Raw genomic sequence first — 20,306 nt, 5'->3', positions numbered from 1 at the left:
ACAAATATTCGGTTGCCCATTGCAATGGCCCACCCGTGAGTTCTACAAGGATGTCGCTACCTGTATCTCTGGCTTCAATCTACACACAAACGCCTCCGACGCCTCGCTTGTCCGCTGTCCAGCACCGGAAACCAGACTCATCAAGTTCGTTGTGCCTGCGGCGAATATCGAGGCAGCTCTTCGTAGAGGCCAAGCTGTGGCATGGTCGCTTGGCCAATTGTCTTGTGGATCAAAGTCGCAGTAGTGTCAAGCAGGCCTTGTAGGACCATCGACCAAGGTTGCGACGTCGCCCACGACTGGCCTTTGATCAGAGGCGTATAGCCTCCACTGGGGTTCCGGCGGACGATCATAGCATATTGCTGACACGCGTCAGCTCTTGTCCCTCCACATCAAGAACAGAGTAAAAGCAACTCACCCAGGGATTCTCATCCTCGCCCTCGCGAGCTTTGGACGCGTATACGATCTCGTATGGGTTGCCCTCGATGAGCGGGCTTGGTGAGGATGGAAAGAGCACAGCTGTGTTGGCTATGAAATTGTCAGCTGCGAATCTCATGATGCGAGTGGAAGGACAATACATACCAAAAATTCGTTTCCTCAGCTCATCATCACTCAGCTGAGCGACAGTATGCTTCTTCGACTTTAGAGCCGATCGTGGAACAGGCCACCCACCAGGCTGCATTGTGCCGGACAAACAGTGAAACACAAAAGCTCACAACAACAGAGAAACAACGGAGTAGTTATAAGAAAAAGCCACAAATAGTCACAGTTGTCAGCTCTGCAGCAAGTCCCCCAAGTTTATCTTTTTGCTAGGATGTGGTCGGCGTTGGTACATAAGTACCTGTCTCGTGGTCTTTCCAGACCCCCATGAACCTGCCAAGCTACATCGCCGAATCTTGCACTTTGCGCCGCATCCCACACTTCGTTCTCGTGGGCACCGCGTTGGTCGTACGCCACATGTGATGCTAGGCTCGTAGGGTATGGTCGTTTGGTCATTATCGGTACGCCGAGAGATAAGGATTGAGCTCTTGGAGTCGCGCCAACCTCCCGACAAAGCCCGAAGCGGCTGAATTGCTGCTTCGTTTCGGCGGCTTTAAGTAGGTTGCGCGTGGCACACTCGAGCGATCACGAGTGATTTGCATCCAAGGCTCGAAGTGATGAACCATGCTGAGATTCTGATGATGCTGGGAAAACTCCTTTACGATGTTGTAAAGTTTCGAGGTCCATCAATTGTGTAACAGCTGCAGTGTGCACGCAAGCAGAGACCTGATATATTACTGACACAGACGTGGAGGGTATGTAGTCATATCTGACATAGCGCTCAGAGATACATGAATCCAGATCAGCAGCGTTCACCTGCCCTCGTTGGCAGTGAAAGGAGGTTGTCAATCCACTCTAGTCATCGAATTCTAGGCACTTACTTCGTCTGACATGAGCTCCAGCCAGCGCGGTCTTCCATCGTCGTGGACCAACCAGCCAGACCTGCACTGCTCGAGAAGCGTGTCATTCAAGCAATTGATGGAAACGATCGGGGAGAGCATATACTGCGGCCTACCACGAGGATGATGCCGATATGAGATAGCAAAACCAGTCATGCCGTGGTTGGGCTGTGTGATAGGACTGTCACTGCGTTTGTGTCCACGAAGCTCGGACAGCCTGTCCAGCAGCATGGGAGCAGCGTCCATGATACGCGAGTGTAAAGCATCTGTATGATCAAGATTGGCATGAAACTGACAAGGCTCCGCTTTCCTCCTATCAGTGTGCTCGAATGCATCAGGCAGGTGCAACTTCAGGATGAGTGTTCTCAGAGCAATACGTCCCCTACGGGCGTGCCCAGGTACTTCAAATATAGCCGGACATACGCTGATCATGCGCAAGCGCACGTTCTCGATGTATGGCAGCACTTGCGCAATCTCCGTACACAAATGTGTCTGGCCATTTTCGCCTAGAAGACGGCTCCCGGCAGTATCCAAAACCAAAGTGCGTAAGCTATGTGTAATGGGCAAATTCTGCAGCAGTCTCGAGATTGTTGGAACATATATGTAGTCCCAGTCGAGACCGGCGCAATCGGGATCTGAGGTGGCTGTAAAATCCAGATATCTCAGCACAGAGAAGTGGCGCAAATCTCCAAAGAGTTCGTCCAGTTTAGGTCTCAACTGTTCGTCGCGCCATTTTGCGAGTGCAAGCTCACCACCTTCGCTCTCACAATCGAAACCCGGAGACTCTTCATTCGGGGGGCTTGGACCGGACCAACTGTCTTCTGCATGCCATCGCTCGAGGTCCTCTGCTGATTCGAGATCCCAAAAGTGGCCAAGGAGTCGTATGCTGAGACTTCGAGTGTTCTTGTGCATCAGATACCTGAATTCGTTGTAGCTGAGCTCGCCGTCAAGTCTGTCGAGATTGCAAGCGTAAAGACGCAACTCGGAAACGTGTAGACCAGATAGGAAGACAGGTCTAGCTGCGGCATACCATTCACGAGACAGCAGCAACTTGTCCGTAGCCCGCCATCCCGGTCCTATCTTCGCTGGTTTGCCGGTTTCGCTGCGTCTGAGCTCACGACCTCCGACATGTTCCAGGATAAGGACTAGCAGCTCGGTGGGAAGAGTCAGTAGTGAAGCCATCTTCGAGCACCAATTCTTTTAGTTTGCCTGTGTTCAGTGGCATCAGTGGCCACGATCTGGTGTTCCAGAGTAGCAGTGTTGTTGCGCCGGCTTCAGCTGTTGGTGTATGGAGAAGAGTTGCGCAGAGTTTCAGGCATTGAGGAAGGCCCCAAAGGACCCACTTTCGTCCGCCAAGCGGGCCGCATACCTCACTTCAGGCGCCCGTCATACTGCAGGCGCAGCACCGATTGAAGACGATTGACGCAACTGCGAATTGCGGTCCAGGCTTGTTCGCATTCTGGTGATCGCATACAGGGCCAGAGAATACGTGTCGCAGCGTCCTGCGCCCACAACCCGCCATGGTCACAATCACATCCAATGTCTCCATGGCCCCGCTGACGATGGGCAGTCGCAATCACTACGGCCATACCTCTCCTGCGTGAGACAGACTCTCACTGCGGCGCTCTCATTATCGAACTTCGCCTCGCAAGCTTCCGAACGACACAATGTCCCCGAGATCGAGGCAAAAACATCTCCCGAAGTTGTCCTCAATCCACTCACCGTTTCCCGGAATCAGGAAGAGCGAGTATTGGTGGAGCCTTCAGTGAACAGCGTGCGAGTCAGCATACGGATCAAGCAGGCAGATGAGATTGAACACATTCTGGTGCACAAGTTCACGCGGTTCTTGACGCAGAGAGCTGAGGCATTCTTCATTTTGAGGCGGAAGCCGGTACCTGTAAGTGCTGCCAGCGAGGGAATATGGGATATGGACTAATTGAACAAAAGGGATATGATATCTCGTTCTTGATCACGAATTTCCATACCGAGGAGATGTTGAAGCACAAGCTTGTGGATTTCATAATACAATTCATGGAAGAGGTGGACAAGGAGATTTCGGAAATGAAGCTCTTCGTAAGTGCTGCCATGAGGCTTCTGCCAATATCGACATCGACTGCTAACACTGTGACAGCTAAACGCTCGAGCACGTTTCGTCGCTGAAAGCTTCCTTACGCCCTTCGACTAAGCTCTGCTGCCTGGGAGGCTCTTTGCCGCTGTGGGGATGAGAGGATACTGAGCTGCGAAGATTGCGAGGCAATCTGTTTGCACGTCTATATGAATCATGACCATGAGAAAGCGCTCGAAGCGTCGGCTAGAAGGTGTACGTCCACGCGAATGTGGATCGATGTTTCGCCGGGCCATAGATACGCGAGACGACTGGAGGCACGTAGGCTCGCCGCTACCACTCCGCAAACGACGAAGTCAATCATATCCGATTCAGCTGTAGCACCTCACGACCCTAGAACATTTCCTCACTCCTTCCGCCTTCACTTGGTATGCGACATTTCTCAACGGTCTCGCATGGGAGGCAACGTAAATCAGTTGACCTGGCAACAGCTTCACGTAGGCTCCTCAGCTCACAGCTCACCTCCGTCGCGTTCAGTCCTCATCATTCACCTCATCACGCACATAATGTTCTCGTGACAACGACATGAACCCACAAGCTCAACCCTTTGTACCAACTCAGCACACCTGGACCGACGACAACGGCATACCCGAGCTTCTGACTGCTGCACGTCGACTTCTCGTCACCTCCGCGTGGCACGGTGCTGTGGTGCGCAAGCAAAAGGACAAATCAACTTGGGTAATACCAGCTTCTTCGCGGCATGGAAGCGCGCCGTCACTGACAAGTGCTTCGAGAAGTGCAGCAGCAAAAGGCGATTCGAGTCCGTGGGCTCATATTGACAGCGTAAGTCCCTTCTCGCTTCTCTTTCCTTCCATCGACCTTCGCGTCGGTCGTCGGCGACGAGCTTGTGACGCGTTGGTGACTGTTTCGGTGGTGGCCCATGCGCGCACTGATAAATTCAAGAGTTTGGCTCGCAACTTCCTCTCCTTCTTCATCGCATTGCCATTGCCGCGATAACCCCACTACACATAGATAGCGGTTTGGGGCAAAGCTGACCACCCACTGCAGTATCTTAGAAGCCAACATCGCTACACCAACACACGCACAAGCACACCTGTACAGCAACCTCCTGTCGACACTCGAGCACTGACGGCGGCCATGAACGGCCACGGCCAGGGCAACTGGCAGCCGCGCAACGCGCCAATGGCAGGCGACGGCGGCGCACACGCTGCTCGCTTTCCATACCCTCCACCTCCTCCGCCTCAGTACGGCGGCTACCAAACGAACCAGGCACGCAACAACACTGCTCTCCGTGGAGGTGTGCACAACAACTTCGTCCCGCGCTCGAATGGCGGTCCAATTGGCTACCCACCGATGAACAGCGGAGGCACCATGAACGGCTCGATGGCTTCAGGCCACTCCTCGCTGAACGGCAGTACGTACGCTGACGACCCGTACGTGACTCGCCGCCCTGACTCTGCTCTCGGAAACGATATGGCTGTCCAGAAGACCACCTTCGTCAATGCGCAAACTCCGCCGGGACGTGTGAACAGTGTCCCTCGCCGCCACAGAGATTCTTTTGGCTCGAACGGCACGTTCGCCACTCAGATCGAGCATCCCATGTCTCCAACAGCCAACGGCAATCACTACCAAGCTACGCACCCTCAAATGCGTCCTACCACTCAGATCGTCCAGCACCGCACGAATGGGGGCCTGCAGCAGTTTGCTGCTCCTGTTGCCCAGCGCCGTGCGAACATCGGCCAGCAGCTACACAACGCCATAGATCCCAACGTTCACGGCATCGTCGCCGGACTCGGTAACATGCAAATGTCGCACACGAGTGCTCAGTCAGAGAGCAATGGTAGCACGTCCACCTCTGTCGGCTTCCCTGCCCACTACAATCAGGAGGGCACTGCTCGTACTTTGGCAGAAATGATCAAGCGCGCCGAGACTGAAGATCCGTACGATCGCAAGATGGCTCTGTACACGACTGCACCACGCCAGCCAAACCCGACCCTCGGTCCTGCTCGTTTCAAGGACAGCCGCATGTTTGCCACGATCGGCGGCTCGTCCAGCATCATCCCACCGAACCAAGCTCTTGGGCCGGTCAAGAAGGGACGTCCAGACTGGCTCGACCTGGCTCTGGAGGGCAACATGACACCCGACCTGGAAGAGGCATTCGACGCTTTGCCTTTCGACGAGCTGTGCCGTGGCTGGTCAAACCATCACGCCGGTGTGGTCCGCATCAAGGACATCCCCTATGCCACCACCCGCCAGGAGATGACGGCCTTCCTTGGTCGCAATGCTCAGATTGTCCGCCAGCCAGAAGGTTCCCCATTCCACGCAATCCACATCCTCATGGAACGTGAGAGTGGCAAGACCATGGACTGTTTCGTTGAGGTTGCAACTCCAGCCGAGGCTTCATGGGTCGCCCGCCAATTTGCTCGTCGAGTCGACCAGAAGCGCCCACCAAAAGTCGGCGATCGTACTGTGGAGGTAGTTTACAGCTCGCAGGATGAGCTCATGTTTGAGCTCTTCCCGCGCGCTAAGCACGTTCGGTGGAGCAATGGCCAGCCTGTGGTTGATCGCAACGAGCGAAAATACTACAAAGACCAGGCTGCCGTCGGATTTCAAGGATTCCTCCATCCCGAGGAGCTTGTTGCTCTGTCCAAGCATGCGACTTTGCATGAGCGTGTAGGTCATCACGGTCACCCCTTCGTTGAGCATTTGCTGATATTTCATAGTCCCCATTCGCGAGCAAGAGCCCTTGCCGTGTTTACGAGGCCATGATCACGCTTCTCTTCAAGTACCCATGGCAGGCGATCGACGAGATCACTGTCGCTGAGCGTCGCGCAATCTACGATGCGTGCATTGGTCTGATCAAGACTTTGATCGTCGCTCTTCGTCGCAGCAACCTCCAGCACTCCGCGAATCAGCCAACTCCCGGCCTACTTCAGGAGCTCACCACAGCTGCTCTTGTCTGCCCAGGGTTCACCGAGAAGCAGAAGGCTTCCATCATTGCTGCTGTCATTCAAGGTGGTTTCAAGGGCATTGCTGACGGCCGTGACTTGAACGTCAAGCTTGGTGGTCATCACGAGTTCAGTGCTAGCTGGCCCTTCTCAGCACTGGGCATTCCGATGGATGTTGAGCTAGACGTCCTGGCTTACTACGCTCGTCTCTTCCGCGAGGCTACTTACGAACCAAAAGCCACCTCGCTTGCGGCACTCAAGGCCAAGCAGGCATCCGGCCAAGGACAGAATCCAATGGGAGAGTGGTCCATCTACTACGGCAACAATCCGTCCAGCCTCACCCTTGCGCAGGTTGGGCAGATCGAGTACGACGCTGTCGAAAAGCTGCTCAAGTTCATCTGCGACGACGCACCAGCCGAGCCACGTCCTCACAACAGCCACAGCGCTCCGGGTAGCATCGGCCGCCAGTCGAGCAGTTCCGGTGGCAGTGGCAGTGCTGGTCAGCGGAGCAATGCTACCTACCACTCCCTCTTTTGATCTCGCAGCCTCTGCTGCATGTTCATCGACTTGATACATTGGGTCGATCGCCGGCGATCACGGTTCTTGCTTCGGAGTTTCACAAGGTTGGGTCAATGACTGGGAGGGCTTCGGTTTGCAGCGAAAAGGCTTTCTTGTAACAACATGGATATGGGCGCATGACACGAGTGAACGATGGAAATGAGTGCTACGACTACGACGCATGAATGGGATACTGCTGCAATGCGGTGTCAACGTTACGATGAAAAGGCAAGAGAAGAAAACTGGAAAATACCACAAAAAAAGAGTAATGACATGGGCACTCAGCGCAGCGAGAAGGGCCATACACATAGAACGAGAGGGTAGAGGCAGACGCGCAACATGGAGACGGCTTGAAGATGATGATGAGATGTGCTGGGCGACGGAACGGTGGGCTATGGCTGCTGGACTGGAGGTTGGTTTCATCGCACGATCAGTCAGGATTGACGTGGAGGTCATCGTCGATAGCTTCTTCACGAAACGCAAGTTTCCCCTCAGTCTTTCTCGTTCTCACTCGCTCTGGAAGTTCATAGCTGTTGCAGAGCTTTGCTGTATGGTGTTCCGCTCGAAATATAAGCTCGTGCTGGCGAGACCGGAAGGACTGCGACAATGACGGGAACATTGTGCACTGAAATTGCTTCAGCCTGGGTACAGCAGCGTCTTCTTGCGCGCAAATTTGATTTCGAATCTACTCTGGACACACAAGATCTCTGATACTCGTACATGCTGTGGCATTATGATCATTGCTCTTCATGTGCTCATTTCTTCGATCTCCGCATCCTCCTCTTTTGCACACCCTTCACCCCTTCTTATTTATCCTCTCCCAAACTTTCTTCTCCGCTTCAATCGCAGACTGCGAAATGGTATTCGCGTATCCTTTCACTGTATCCCACATTGTTCCTTCTCCTGCACTGCCTGTACTCGCATTCCCTCCTGCTCCACCAAGCACTCCCCCGATGCCTGAGAACGATCCTTGCCTGTGCTCTTCTGCGTCCAAACTTGCTCTCGCAGCAGATGACATTTCCTGCGCCATGACATTTTGTTGGTAGCCAGGTGGATGACTCGGAGGAGCGATTCCACCTGCTATGGGCGATACCGCGCCAAAGTTCAATGTTGTAGGACCGGCATTGTTTCCTGCTCTTGTTGGAGCCTGGGCGTTTGTGGTATGTGTGGGGGCATAGTTCTGTTCGGGTGGAGGCATGGCCATTTGAGGTGGCATAGTTGTGACGGCTGGAGGAGGAGGCTGCTGCTGTTGGTGTTGTTCGAGAAACTTCGCTGCTTCACCTGCTTTGGGTGGAGGTGGGAGGCTCGTTACTGGGGCGAATTGCTGTTGCGATTGAGATACGGGTACCGCGCCAGGTTGTGGAGGCGGTGGTCCATAATTGCTCGTGGAGTCTGTCGTTCGTGTGGGTTGTGGTTGGTAGCGATTCGGCGTTTGTGCTGCGCCTGTGGGAGCTGGAACTGCTGGCGCGCCGGGCTGAGCGGGAGGATAGGATGGAGGCTGCTGCTGCGTTGTCGATGCTTCTGGAGCTGTGTTTGCTGGCTTCTGCGGCGTTATGGGCGCGTCTGGGAGAAGTCAGATCTGTCTGCTTGCGTCGGAGCCAGTCTACTTACAAATGTGAACAGGAACTGGCGGCATTGTGGTGATTCTCGACTCGTGCAGAACTGTCAAACTTAGTAGAAGGTGTACACCGAATCGCAAATTGTCAGAGATCGATCTGTTGCAGATTGTGGACACTTTGCACGAGCTGTTTGCAGAGCTCTGCTTGCCCTTGCAGGAGGCAGGTGTTACCTGCGATGACGACTGTCACGTGAGTGGTTCTGTTCAGCTTCCGGCAAAGGCGTGCGAAAAGTGTTGGAAGAGAGTGAAACAAACAAAACTCTATACGCCTTTAGTACGTGCAACCAATTGTAATACAGGGAGAACATCTGCGAGAGCCGGATAAAGGTACATGCGTTCCACGCGCTTCGACTGGAAGCAGCGCAACGCCCCAATGCCACTTCGTCCCCGCTCACGCCAATTTTTCCGATGGCAGAGCAACAGTATTGCAACCCGTTGTCTCCTTCATCATGTCCACAATCGTATCGGCATGTGAACCACTCTTCTTGTTCGTGAAATCGCCTCTTGCTTGACCATGTAAATCGACGGGGCGAGTCGTTTACTTGAACTTCTTGCCGAAGACAATGACCTGGAGCTGATCGTAGATGGAGAGCACACCAGCACCAGCGACACCACGGAGGATGTTGGCACCAGCACCCTTGAAGAGAGACTTGACACCCTCCTTGGCGATGATCTGGCTGGCGGCATCGAAGGAAGACTTGTACTTGACGGCCTGTGCGGATGTTAGCGCCTTGCCACATTTTGAAACAGCTGATCTCAAATTTTCCAACTCACCTCACCAGAAGTCATCATCATACGTCTGCGGACAGTGTCGAGCGGGTAGGAAGCGATACCAGCACCGGTGGTGACAGTCCAGCCGAGGAGGAAAGAGGCCAAGAAGTTACCCTCGAGAGAACCGGTGAGAAGGACAGGCTTGAGCGAATCGTACATTCCGAAGTAAAGACCACGGTAGACGACGATACCAGCGACGGAAGGACCGAAACCACGGTAGAGACCAAGGATACCATCAGAAGCGAGGGTCTTCTTGTAGACGTCGATGAGGCCGTTGAATTGACGGTCACCACCAGTCTTGGAGTTCTTGGCGTCGTTGGCAAGACGGGTACGGGCGTAGTCGAGAGAGTAGACGAAGAGGAGGGAAGTGGCACCGGCCATCTGGAGAATTGTTAGATGGTTGCTTTGACAACGTTGCGATTGAGAGGAAACTTACACCACCAGAGGCCAAGTTACCAGCCATCCACCAGGCGTATCCATCACGCTCCTTCTTGTAGCCGAACATCGACTTGAAGGTGTCACGGAAAGCGAAGTTCAGGGCCTGGGTTGGGAAGTAACGGATAACGTTGGCAGTGTTACCACGCCAGAGGGAGACGACACCCTCATCGGCGGTTGTGCGGCGGAAGCAGTCCATGATACCATTGTACTTGTGCGAAAGACGGCCGGTCTTCAACATCTCGTCCTGTTTGTGATGCCCAAGTCAGCGCCATGTTCTTTGATGGGAGGAGAAGCTGATTGAGCTTCTTTCGGCCAGCTACGTTCTTGATAGCTGCCGAGCGGTTGTGAACGTACCTGGTTCTGGATGAGGAGCTTGACACGCTCGATAGGAGCGGCAGCAGTCTTCGAGACGGCGGCGGAGACACCACCCACTGTTGTCCGCAGTCAGCGCGATGTCCATTGATGATTTTCCAGCTCCTATGCTCTTATCGCCAGCTTTTGCGGCGCTTCGGCTATTCAAGCGTCGGCGACACGAGGGCGGCGGCGGAAGGCTGTCGGGGTGTACGTACTCAGGAAGTCGACGACGAAGGGCGGCATGCCCATGATCGTCTTCTCCTCTTGCTTGACTGTGAGGAATGGTCAGTTTTGAAGCTCATGTTTTGGACCAATGCGCGGCCAATGTTTGGAACATCAGCGCGCGCTCGAAAGGCGGCGGCGTACCCGGTGGAACGTTTGCCATTGTGACTGTGAGGTCCTTGACCGAGATGTGATTGAAGAGAGGAGTGGAGAAGTGTTTGAAGATGGACTTCGAGATGGTGTGAAGAGGAGGAAGAGAAAAAGTACTCTCTCGGCCAAGTTCGCAACTTCAGGAGCCACAGCGCCGATGTCCGTGCTCAGCGCAGCTCACCCGAATATTGCCGCTCGCCCCAAGGGCCCCAACGATTCATCAAAGGCCGCTCCGACATTCCTACAGAAACGTTGTCTTGAGCAAAATTTGGCCTCGTCGAGCTCGGTAGAAGTGTGTCCGTTGACCATTCGCTCTCTCCTTCAAGCTTACGATGAGTGAAGTAGGCGCGACTATGCCAGATCGCTCCTTCCCTACCGCACAGTTCTACTGCAAACATAGCCAAGGCCCTAGAACTCCGCCCGGATTGTTCATCACTATCATAGCCGCTGACAAGATGGCGCGCGGCATTGCGGCACCGCTGTGCGAAATGTTTCGCTTCAAGGATTGTGCATATGGTGAAAAATATGGCCAGTCCACGATCACAGCAAGTGCTCACACTTCCTCATTTGGCAACGTTACCGAACGTGAAAACGTCCGCTACTTGGGAGCTGTCACGTAGCAATATAGCTGTGTATCAGCGTTTCTAATCTCTAAGCACAACGATCTGCGAAAGCAAGGAGCGAATGCAATGCCACGAGCCATGTGAATGTCTACGAGCATCGCGCCGTTCCACAGGGCTATCTCAACATCGCCTGAAGAGCCTTGAGTATCCCAGCCGCCACTTGTAACGGCTGTTCTTAACGCGCTGAAGCGGCAGGTAGATCACGCACTGTCTACAGACTTGTCCTCCCTGGCAATCGTTGATCTCAACCATTAGTTCTTCAGGCCAACCTCCTATCAAGAATTGAAATAGCCTTCACTTTGACCAGCATTGCACTTGATTTTGCAGCGCTACCAAACACCAGATATCATGGCGCGTTTCGGTGGCTATCGACCATAGTGCTTCTACGACTTGTAGACTCTCGCGCTCCAGGCCTCTATCTACAGTGACGCTTGACCTTGCTTCTTCTCCCCTCTCTCCGCTTGCGAACCACCAACAATCTCAAATACAGCCTCTACGCCCAGATGATCCGTCACCCAAGCATTCTCGAACCCCAACGTCATGATCTCCTCCGCTTCCTTTCTATCCTCTACAACCACGTCTCTCCCAAAATACCCAAACTTGGCCAACTTCAAGCTTCTCTGCCCATCCGATGCTGGCGGAGTATAATACACCTTATCCATCCTACTCGTCCCAAACCTCTCTCTCAAAGCCGTGCTCGCCTGCTGGCCCCACGTATGTCCTTCCGCATCATCTTCTTTGCCGCCAGATTCCAGATACGCGTCTAGGAGGTTATTGTCTGAATGCAAGGTCTTGTCGAAGGGTTGTATGGCATTGAAGTCTCCTGCTGCAACGGCTGCGGAGATCTTCGGGGACTGGTGCATGTAGGATGCTATGAGGGACACCTGAGGTGGCCGGAGAGCAGGTGTGAAGGCCATAGATTCGAGGTGGGAGTTACAGAGTCTGATTGTGAAAGGGCTCTGTTGTTGTGAGGGAGAGGGAAGGCTGATGTCTGATATGAGAACATCACGCTCCATCTTCGTGGCGCTGTAGTGCACTCGGAAGAGGGAAGTCGGAGGCGTGCTGCGGGAGAGTAGTGTTATTGTGCCTGAATACTTTCTTAGCTCTTCCTGCACTGAGCGACCCTGAAGCGTTTTCTGCTCACCATAATGTCCAGATGCCCAGTTCGATATGTCGATATCCGAGATACAAAAGTGTTGCTGAACCCAGGGTTGTTCGGAGACAGTCTTGAGGTCTGACTCTACGCATTCTTGGAGATAGATTGCTACTGCAGTGTCCTCAGACTGGGTAATATGGTTCTGCAAGTAGCTGAGTCCTGCCTTCATTCTTGACTCTGGAAATGGTAACATGAAGTCGATGTTCCAGCTGTATAATGCTAGCTTCGAAATGTTCGAGGAAGGAGGTGTGTCTGAGGGCTTCGCTTCACGAGCAGTCCACTGATTGCCATCATGTACGTAGTACGGTTGATGCCAGGGCTCATCTAGTTTCCAAGGGACTGAAGGCCTTTTCTTGTCTGCAACTAATTGAATCGATCGTTGAACCAGGGCGTCCATCTTGGAAGTTTTGCAGGCTGTCGTAGTTAGAGGTCGGATCAGCTTGTTGAGTCTGTGAAGCATGAGAAGAAGAATCAGAATTGTGTGTCTATCTAATGTCAAATGACGTTCTGATGGAGAATATGTATTGCCTGCGAGGAGCGGAGCTGCCTTCTAAGCTGACGATGGGAGCGACTGAGGGTGACAAAAGTCGTGATTCAGTGTCGGTTCGTGTTTGAACTCGCATTGGTAAGGAAGTCAATTAGATGTCTCCCAAGAGAGGCTTTGACAGTACATTACGCTGATGTCTGCGCAAGATGGATCGCATGGATGTGTTGGGGGAAGATGGTGCCCCAGCGCCGATGACATCTCCTGGCCAACAAATTGGCCGCACGACCGCGTCCTCCAAACGCGACTTTGATGTTTCTTGAACTCGTCTCAGACACTTTTAACATCACACACTCTCTGCACTTTGCGACTTGCGTCTGTTGCTGCCCGCGTGAATTGTTTGAGCACTCACTATTCAGTCTCTTTTGTTCTGCGCAATCAATCTTTTCAGCCAGAAAACAGAACGTTCCACAATGTATCAAGCATATTCACTCCGCCAGCAGCATCGCCCGCCGGGCATGCAAATCCACGCAGTACCAGAATCCGAGCGCGCGATCGATTCGACAGGACGCAAACTGCCATGGGGATACGACTACAGCGGACCCATTCAGGTTGAAAGCGATCGCAGCACGCCAGTTGAAAAAGGTCCATTTGGAAAGAGCATGAGATCGATGAGGAGAGCGAATAGCAGATCGCGCAGCACGACTGCTGTGCCGCGACAGAATGAGGATGCGCGAGCGCGACAGGAGCAACTGGCTGCTGAGGATGCTGTGTTTGGGTCATTACGGAGAGTCAACACAGCATCGAAAGAGCAGTCGAGCCCTGATGGTACAACACAGCCAGCGAACGAGAACGCACGAGCACCCGCGCCGCCCATCGAAGGTGAAAGCGAGCCTACCGAGGTCTTCCTGTTCGGCTTCGGCGAAGATATGCAGTGGGCTGCGATCGACTTCTACGAGCGCGTATCAGGCGGAATTGTGCTCGAAGACTACGACCGCACACCGAACGGAGCGCGATTCGACGTCTCAAAGGTTCGACAAGCAGCGCAGCGGAGCTTGTCAAGGGCCGCGTTGAAGAAGAAGAACACGTACAGAGGTGGTAATAGCTGGATCAAGGTCACGTTCGATACGAGACAGGCTGCGGAATTGGCTGTTGCGAGGAGTCCGCATACCATTAAGGGATATCTGGTGTATGCGGAGTACTTCACCGGAAAGGGTCCGAGCAAAGATGAGGCAATACATGCTACGCAAGCGGGTGCTCAATTGACGAGCGAGATCCTTCCGCGGTCGCTGAACACTGAGGCGCCGATTCTGGAGGGCGATGACAGCAGTCAAACAGCAACGAGCGCGACAGCCACGAATGCGACAAGCGCAGCACCAAGCAGATCAGGGCGAGGTGGTATTTCTGGTCTTCCATGGAGCGTTGCATCAATAATGCAAGATTCGCCCACCAACAGCTCGAGCACGATGCAGAACGGGGCACGAAACAATAATGCCTCGTACGAAATGGAGCAAATCCCGAACACACCAACGCCAGTACAGACTTCCAGCTTCCAACCTCGCGACGGAGCTCCTGTCGTTCAGCATCGTCCCAGTCGTCTCCTTGAAGGCACAGTTCGACTCGTGCCAAAAGCGCCTGAACTCGCTCTCGCACCCAAGCAACCCAAAGCCAGCTGGACGAGTTGGCTTGGCACAGGCGAGATTATTGGAGGTGCAGTACCGAGGAAGGTGGATGGAAGTTTTGATTGGGAGCTCGCGAGTCTGTACTGGAGATTCTTCGCGTGGATAGATTGGCTCTTTGGGACGGATCTGTGTGGATTGAAGGCAGATGAGTAGAGTAAGCAGTCTTATTGACATTGGACGAAGTTACATTGTCTTTCAGCGAGGAGTTTTGAGACTGGAATTCGGTTTTTCTTGGGGCTGGATTGAGAATGAAGATGCAGACACGTCTGATCCAAAATTGTATGAGCACGAAAGAACGGGAGGACTTCGACTTACGCAAGCACACCTGTACAATGAAGCCACGCAAATTCACTCCGTGCCCAATTGGGCATTGCTGCGCAGACTGCATTATTCCGCAGGCCCCTTTCCGATACAATGGTACAACTCCCTCTCCACGCGGCAACCCGTGCTCATTCCATGGCATCAACCACGTCCCGCCCCTGGTCATGGAAGATTCCAAGACGTCATCTCGTCAAGGAGGCGAATGCATCGAAGCAGGAGTGCGCTAGGGCTTCGCCTCACCAAGCTACAGTAGTCATCCGGGTCGTATGCCATGAGATCCGAAATCCAACCTTGGAAAATCCCATGGGACAACAGAGATATCAATTCACCACGATGAAGGGGCAGGGTTTGAAGGCTTGCGGCATTGCCTGCAAGAGGCAAACCGCGAGAAAGTTCGCGGAGGTTTGTGGAGTCTGTCCTGAAGCTTCGCTGCCATGCTCATTGTTGTGACGACGCATTGTTGTCATGATGGAAGTGGATGTACCGGACATGCTAGGACAGCCTGACTTGGGTGAATCACGGGCTTCGCGTGAATAGCGATGAGAGTACCTCTGTATTTGTAAAATCCTTGTTAATGAGAGGCTTATGCGGGATCTTTCAAGATCGGTTAGGATGTTAGCGAAAGTGGATTGATGAGGATTCGTTGCGCGTGCAGTGTCCTCGCTACCGGACGAAGGGTGGGTGGAATTTCCAGAAAGTTGGAAATAGATCGTTTGCTTCGTATGCGAGATTGACAAGACGGCAGACGGCAAGCGGTGTTTGGTAGAGAGCTCTCATGTGGCAGCTGTGCTGCAATGGAAAAAGTGGTTGTTCGACGGATGCAGACCCTTGTCTTCCGTCTGTCGATGAGGTTCGCAGAATGGAAAGTATATCTTTGATATCTGTGAAGAGCCGGGAATGTGCCGACAGCTATTGCCATGTTGTGGAAGATGTGTTCTGTTGGCGTTCGGCTTGTCTTGCATCATTGTCGAAATGCGCAAGCATTCAGTGCGTGGATGATGGGCTTGGGGTTCATCACGATACGACTTGCTTGCTGTTTAGGAGTCTTCCAGATTGATTCTAGCCTGTTCCCAACTTGTCCACAAACGAGGTGTGTGGTGGCGAACGGAGTATTATTCCGGCCCAGGCTCTTGACTTCCTATTGGTTTCCATGGAAGCCATCGACCAGGTTGGGCCTGCAAATTATTGCTCGAGCATCAACTTCACTCGCTTCATGCAGCCAAGTCTGTATTGAAGGTGAAAGTGGACGTTCTGGGATGGTGGGCAGACGTCTCGAGAAGTGGCACGCGAAGCCGAGCAGGCAGGCGTTCGATTGCACGTGTGAAAACGCCCCTCCTCGGCGCTGAGACATGCACAATGTGGATGTGGCGCCGCCTTCAGGTCCCAATGGGAGCAGTTCGTCGACGTTAGCAGGCAACGAGTCTATGATGGGAAAAGGCTAGGGGAATTTCCTGGGTGCCTTCCTGGATGCCCGTTGAACGGCGCGCATGCAAGCATGGCTTCGTCTTGGACGTGGCTTCCACGTTTCCGAAAACATGAGTCGCGTACAGGCGCAGAGCATGTCCGTATAAGGTTTCATCGTCGGTGCATTGATCGCCAGCATTTGCAGTCAACTACTCCATCTTTGCCGACGGCCCACGGGCAACGCACTCATTCATATTTGCTCACTGCTCCACCAGATCGTTGAACCGAGATTCATCATCGCGCCTGCCGCTACTTCGCTTCCTGGAAGACATCTATAGCCCAATCTGCTAGGCCACGCCTTCCTGCACGTACGCCGAGCCGAGGGAGCGGGACAAGCACCAAGTGCACTTGCCTGGAAAAGCAAAGTGCAAAACGTCTAGTGCTATATCCTCCACCTCACGCCATTCAACACGAGTCTTCGTCCCTCTCGCCGAGGACTGGAGCCTGCCTCGCCATCTCTCTTCTCTGCACCTACGAGGGTGTGCATCTCGCGCATGTGCTCACCTTCCTGAGGCGATTCCCTCTCACTTCCAACCTCGCCTCACTTTTCAGCGCCACGATGGTGTACAACATTACCTACCGCCGCCCTGCAAAGGTCCAGGCATCGTCCAGTGATTCGATCAATGGAGACGAGAAGCAAAAGTCTATCAATGAGTCCATTGAGTCTGGAAATTCTGGCATGAGCCATGGCATTCCAGCAGCATTGTCTTTTGACCGCATCATCGCTGGTGGCACATGTCCTGTGAGTGCACCGCACGATATCTCCAGGCCCACACTGACTTCAGACACAGCCTGTGACGCTACGAGAGTTCATGAACTACCTCAAGTACATCGAGTTTGCAGCTGAGAACCTGCAATTCTTCCTCTGGTATAAAGATTATGCCTCACGTTGGGAGCAGCTCAAGGACAGCGAGAAGGCCTTGTCACCAGAATGGACGACACCTCCAGAAGCTGACATGACCATCCCGCCAGCGCGGCCAAAGCGAGTACCCGCTCAGATCGCGGCAGTGCTCAAGGATACAGACTTTGCAGATGCACCGAAACAACCCGTCGAACGTCCTGATCCATTCAACACGCCGCCGAAGTCCGGATCCTTCGATGACAAGAGGGAGTTTGGTTCGGACTATGCGATGTCGATGAGCGATGACAAGACTCTTCTGAGCAGTACGAATAGCAACAACCATCAAAGTGTCACGAACCACGCTTTTGATGATGCCGGCATGAAGTGGAAGCCATGTAAGCAGTCGTGCTCATCCTCTCATAACAAGACGCTAATGACGCGCAGTCACCTCCCAAGCATATCGCGAAGAGGTCTCTCGCATTGTCAGCATATACATCGCCGAAGGTAGCGCCCGTGAGCTGAACTTATCATCACGCGAACGTCAAGCAGTACTGCATGCTCTGCAACATACGACTCATCCCAGCGCCTTCAGCTCCATTGCCACGAGCGTTGAATTCTCGCTACGCAAGCAGGCCCATCCCAACTTCATTCGCTGGACGATCTGCAACGGCAATCGATCCCGCGTCATCTTCGCCCGTGGCTTGGGTATCTTCCTGATTCTGGCCGCGTTCATTGCGGACCTACTCATCACACTCAGCTCCGCTGGGCGCGGGTGGAGAGTGCTGCCTATCATCGGCTGGCTCCTGGGCATTTCCACTTTGATCGCTGCCTGGAAAGGCATGTGCGTTGTCTTACATGGCCTGCATCACCGACACATCCGACCATGGGAACTTTTCACGGACGAGACGGAAGAGCAGATTAACGAGAAGTTCAACTCAAAAGATGCTCTCGTCTCCGAATCTCGCAATTCTTTCGAAGAAGAGCCGTGGGTGCCACGTTATAAGAAGCGAAACATCATTCGAAAGATCTTCGATCGTGAAGTCTGGATCCAGGAACCTGCTCTTCGCCAGATTCAGGATACCATATTTCTCCAATCGCTCCTCGGCGCATTTGTGGCTTCTGTGATTATTGTTGGCATCTTCTGTGCAGTGCCTCACGGCAGCCTCTTCTAATATCGGATCATGATTGCGCGAGTGCGAAGGAATGTATGATTACGAAGGAAAAGCAGTGTCAAGAAAGCGATGATCAAACATTCGCTGTAAAATGGGAAGGGCGTTCGGATATTCGTGGGCAAAAGATGGCATGGTGCTGGGGCGTCAAAATTCCGTGGTATGCTACATCGAGCATGAGTACAGCACACTCAACTCGATCTGGGGGAGCGGGTCAAGCGGCATTTCTAGAGGAGACGATCGCTTTCTGGGAAAGGGAAATACATATCAACGAGACCATGTATCACGTAACGAATTGCTGTGCATATGACGGAGAGCATCCTGTAGATTTGAAGGATTTTTCGTGTCGACAGTTGCTTGTGTCACCTATCATGATGGTGCCAGAAATCTTTGTGGCAGAGGTTACTCGGCATGGCTTTTACGCCTCTCATCTAGAATACGGTCACTCCGGGCATTCGTAAGCCACCTCGCAATGAGCTAAGAATAGCTTCAGCTTCGCGTGACGATGGAATTCGGATACAGAGGAGTAGGTGTAGAGCAGGAAGTCAGCTTGTACAATATTGAATATGCAAGGCTAGAAACAGAAAATGGTCAGATCCGAATGAATGGGTGCTGGCCAGTCGGTCGGGAGGAACGAGAGGATAAGCTTCTTCTCCCTTCATGCAGGAACGTGGGCTGAGATAAACTTCATGTACTGCGATATACACTGCACAATGCAGCACAGCCGGGCATTCTTTTGGATGCGTGGTGTTTCAGCTGCACGTAAATAAATGGTACGAGGAGAAGTTGCTGTGTTGTTCAGATAAGTTTCTGTGCTCTTTCGTCTTCTTGAAGCTTTCTTCACATTCGCACCTCAATTATTGTGTATAGCTGGTTGAAGCAGCTGCGAGCTTCTCTCAAACTATCCCATTGGCAAGCAAGCAAGGTCCAGTCTCCTCTCACGCGACACCTCTCCAAACACCTCTCGACTTCACACACGCATACGCAAACCCACCATGTCCTCCGAACCCAACGGCTCCAACGCCCAAGCGCTCTTCTCCCCCTCCCTCATCTCCGAACAAGTCGCCTCGCAACTCCCCACGGGCTACTCGATCCGCCCACTCGAACGAACAGATTTCGAAAAGGGGTTCCTCGATGTGCTGCGGGTTTTGACACAGGTGGGAGAGGTGACGAAAGAGGAGTTTGAGCAGAGGTTTGATGATATGAGGGGGCCGGTTTCAGGGAGTGGAGAGCAGGCTGCGGCGAATAAGGGCGGGTATCATATTTTGGTGATTTTGGATGGGGAGAAGAAGATTGTGGGGACTGGGGCGTTGATTGTGGAGAAGAAGTTGTGAGTATATTCTGGTTTCTGTTCGGATTTGTTGCGTGGTGGGACGGGGTTGCTGGGGAGCGGTGTGAAGGAGTGCTGAAAGTGGACAAAGTGGCTAACTGGGTAATCACAGCATCCATCACCTTGGACTCGTAGGACACATTGAGGATATTGCAGTCACGAAAGATCAGCAAGGGAAGAAGCTGGGTCTTAGGATTATTCAGGCATTGGACCATTTGGCTGAGAAGGTGGGATGCTACAAGACTATTCTGGACTGCTCAGAAGCGAATGAGGGTTTCTACGTCAAGTGTGGGTATAAGAGGGCTGGCTTGCAAATGGCACATTATTACAACAAGTCGTGAGCATGGGATGTTCTGGTAGGACACGGTATGAAGTAACGGCAGGTAAATCATGACAGGACTCCGGGGACAGTGCGAGCGAGGGAGCTTCGTCAGATGAGAGGGTCGGACTTGTGTGAAACAAGCTCTATAGAGACAGACTAGATAGAGACATGAGACCACGAGTTTGAAGTCCGGGCACATTCATGTGCATGTCCAACAACGACTCATCCATGCTGTGCCTGCCAAGCCAAACAGCTGCCTCGCATCTCGTACCTCGAGCTGCAGCATCCGCAAATCTTACATACCCAGGTCAACACTTTCCGCATCTTGGTCAG

The 20,306-nt window shown here is 53.1% G+C and overlaps 10 protein-coding genes across 11 annotated transcripts; 5 read left to right on the top strand and 5 right to left on the bottom strand.

Moving 5' to 3' along the window:
• Window positions 1-140: 140 nt before the first annotated feature.
• CKM354_000234000 (uncharacterized protein) lies at window positions 141-679 on the bottom strand (the record flags this gene model as incomplete). The annotated part of the gene is made up of 3 exons (XM_044797495.1): window positions 141-359; window positions 416-525; window positions 580-679. The coding sequence occupies 3 exons, from the start codon at window positions 677-679 to the stop codon at window positions 141-143; spliced, it is 429 nt and encodes a 142-aa protein (XP_044653430.1).
• Window positions 680-1,406: 727 nt separating this feature from the next.
• Window positions 1,407-2,618, bottom strand: CKM354_000233900 (uncharacterized protein; the record flags this gene model as incomplete). Its single annotated transcript, XM_044797494.1, has 1 exon — window positions 1,407-2,618. The coding sequence occupies one exon, from the start codon at window positions 2,616-2,618 to the stop codon at window positions 1,407-1,409; it is 1,212 nt and encodes a 403-aa protein (XP_044653429.1).
• Window positions 2,619-2,956: 338 nt separating this feature from the next.
• CKM354_000233800 (uncharacterized protein) lies at window positions 2,957-3,621 on the top strand (the record flags this gene model as incomplete). Its single annotated transcript, XM_044797493.1, has 4 exons — window positions 2,957-2,959; window positions 3,007-3,333; window positions 3,384-3,509; window positions 3,568-3,621. 4 exons carry the CDS (start codon window positions 2,957-2,959, stop codon window positions 3,619-3,621), a joined length of 510 nt encoding a protein of 169 aa, XP_044653428.1.
• A 465-nt stretch (window positions 3,622-4,086) lies between these two features.
• CKM354_000233700 (uncharacterized protein) lies at window positions 4,087-7,007 on the top strand (the record flags this gene model as incomplete). 2 transcript variants are annotated; one of them, XM_044797491.1, is made up of 3 exons in its annotated part: window positions 4,087-4,344; window positions 4,624-6,195; window positions 6,246-7,007. In XM_044797491.1, 3 exons carry the CDS (start codon window positions 4,087-4,089, stop codon window positions 7,005-7,007), a joined length of 2,592 nt encoding a protein of 863 aa, XP_044653426.1. The 2 variants fall into 2 exon arrangements, with proteins under 2 accessions (XP_044653426.1, XP_044653427.1); XM_044797492.1 differs by having other exon boundaries at window positions 4,570-6,195.
• An 817-nt stretch (window positions 7,008-7,824) lies between these two features.
• On the bottom strand, window positions 7,825-8,664 carry CKM354_000233600 (uncharacterized protein; the record flags this gene model as incomplete). Its single annotated transcript, XM_044797490.1, has 2 exons — window positions 7,825-8,591; window positions 8,640-8,664. The coding sequence occupies 2 exons, from the start codon at window positions 8,662-8,664 to the stop codon at window positions 7,825-7,827; spliced, it is 792 nt and encodes a 263-aa protein (XP_044653425.1).
• A 520-nt stretch (window positions 8,665-9,184) lies between these two features.
• On the bottom strand, window positions 9,185-10,594 carry CKM354_000233500 (uncharacterized protein; the record flags this gene model as incomplete). The annotated part of the gene is made up of 6 exons (XM_044797489.1): window positions 9,185-9,358; window positions 9,421-9,798; window positions 9,854-10,099; window positions 10,210-10,286; window positions 10,425-10,481; window positions 10,576-10,594. The coding sequence occupies 6 exons, from the start codon at window positions 10,592-10,594 to the stop codon at window positions 9,185-9,187; spliced, it is 951 nt and encodes a 316-aa protein (XP_044653424.1).
• A 1,029-nt stretch (window positions 10,595-11,623) lies between these two features.
• CKM354_000233400 (uncharacterized protein) lies at window positions 11,624-12,757 on the bottom strand (the record flags this gene model as incomplete). Its single annotated transcript, XM_044797488.1, has 2 exons — window positions 11,624-12,291; window positions 12,349-12,757. 2 exons carry the CDS (start codon window positions 12,755-12,757, stop codon window positions 11,624-11,626), a joined length of 1,077 nt encoding a protein of 358 aa, XP_044653423.1.
• Window positions 12,758-13,317: 560 nt separating this feature from the next.
• CKM354_000233300 (uncharacterized protein) lies at window positions 13,318-14,679 on the top strand (the record flags this gene model as incomplete). The annotated part of the gene is made up of 1 exon (XM_044797487.1): window positions 13,318-14,679. One exon carries the CDS (start codon window positions 13,318-13,320, stop codon window positions 14,677-14,679), a length of 1,362 nt encoding a protein of 453 aa, XP_044653422.1.
• Window positions 14,680-16,870: 2,191 nt separating this feature from the next.
• On the top strand, window positions 16,871-18,324 carry CKM354_000233200 (uncharacterized protein; the record flags this gene model as incomplete). The annotated part of the gene is made up of 3 exons (XM_044797486.1): window positions 16,871-17,053; window positions 17,103-17,547; window positions 17,597-18,324. 3 exons carry the CDS (start codon window positions 16,871-16,873, stop codon window positions 18,322-18,324), a joined length of 1,356 nt encoding a protein of 451 aa, XP_044653421.1.
• Window positions 18,325-19,316: 992 nt separating this feature from the next.
• Window positions 19,317-19,992, top strand: CKM354_000233100 (uncharacterized protein; the record flags this gene model as incomplete). Its single annotated transcript, XM_044797485.1, has 2 exons — window positions 19,317-19,651; window positions 19,764-19,992. 2 exons carry the CDS (start codon window positions 19,317-19,319, stop codon window positions 19,990-19,992), a joined length of 564 nt encoding a protein of 187 aa, XP_044653420.1.
• Window positions 19,993-20,306: the final 314 nt, after the last annotated feature.

Source organism: Cercospora kikuchii (genome assembly GCF_019650295.1).
Source record: "Cercospora kikuchii DNA, contig_00002, whole genome shotgun sequence".
In the NCBI taxonomy this organism is placed as follows: Eukaryota; Fungi; Ascomycota; class Dothideomycetes; order Mycosphaerellales; family Mycosphaerellaceae; genus Cercospora; species Cercospora kikuchii.
The sequence above is the reverse complement of the archived record's forward strand: the minus strand, read 5'-3'. Positions and strand labels throughout refer to the sequence as shown.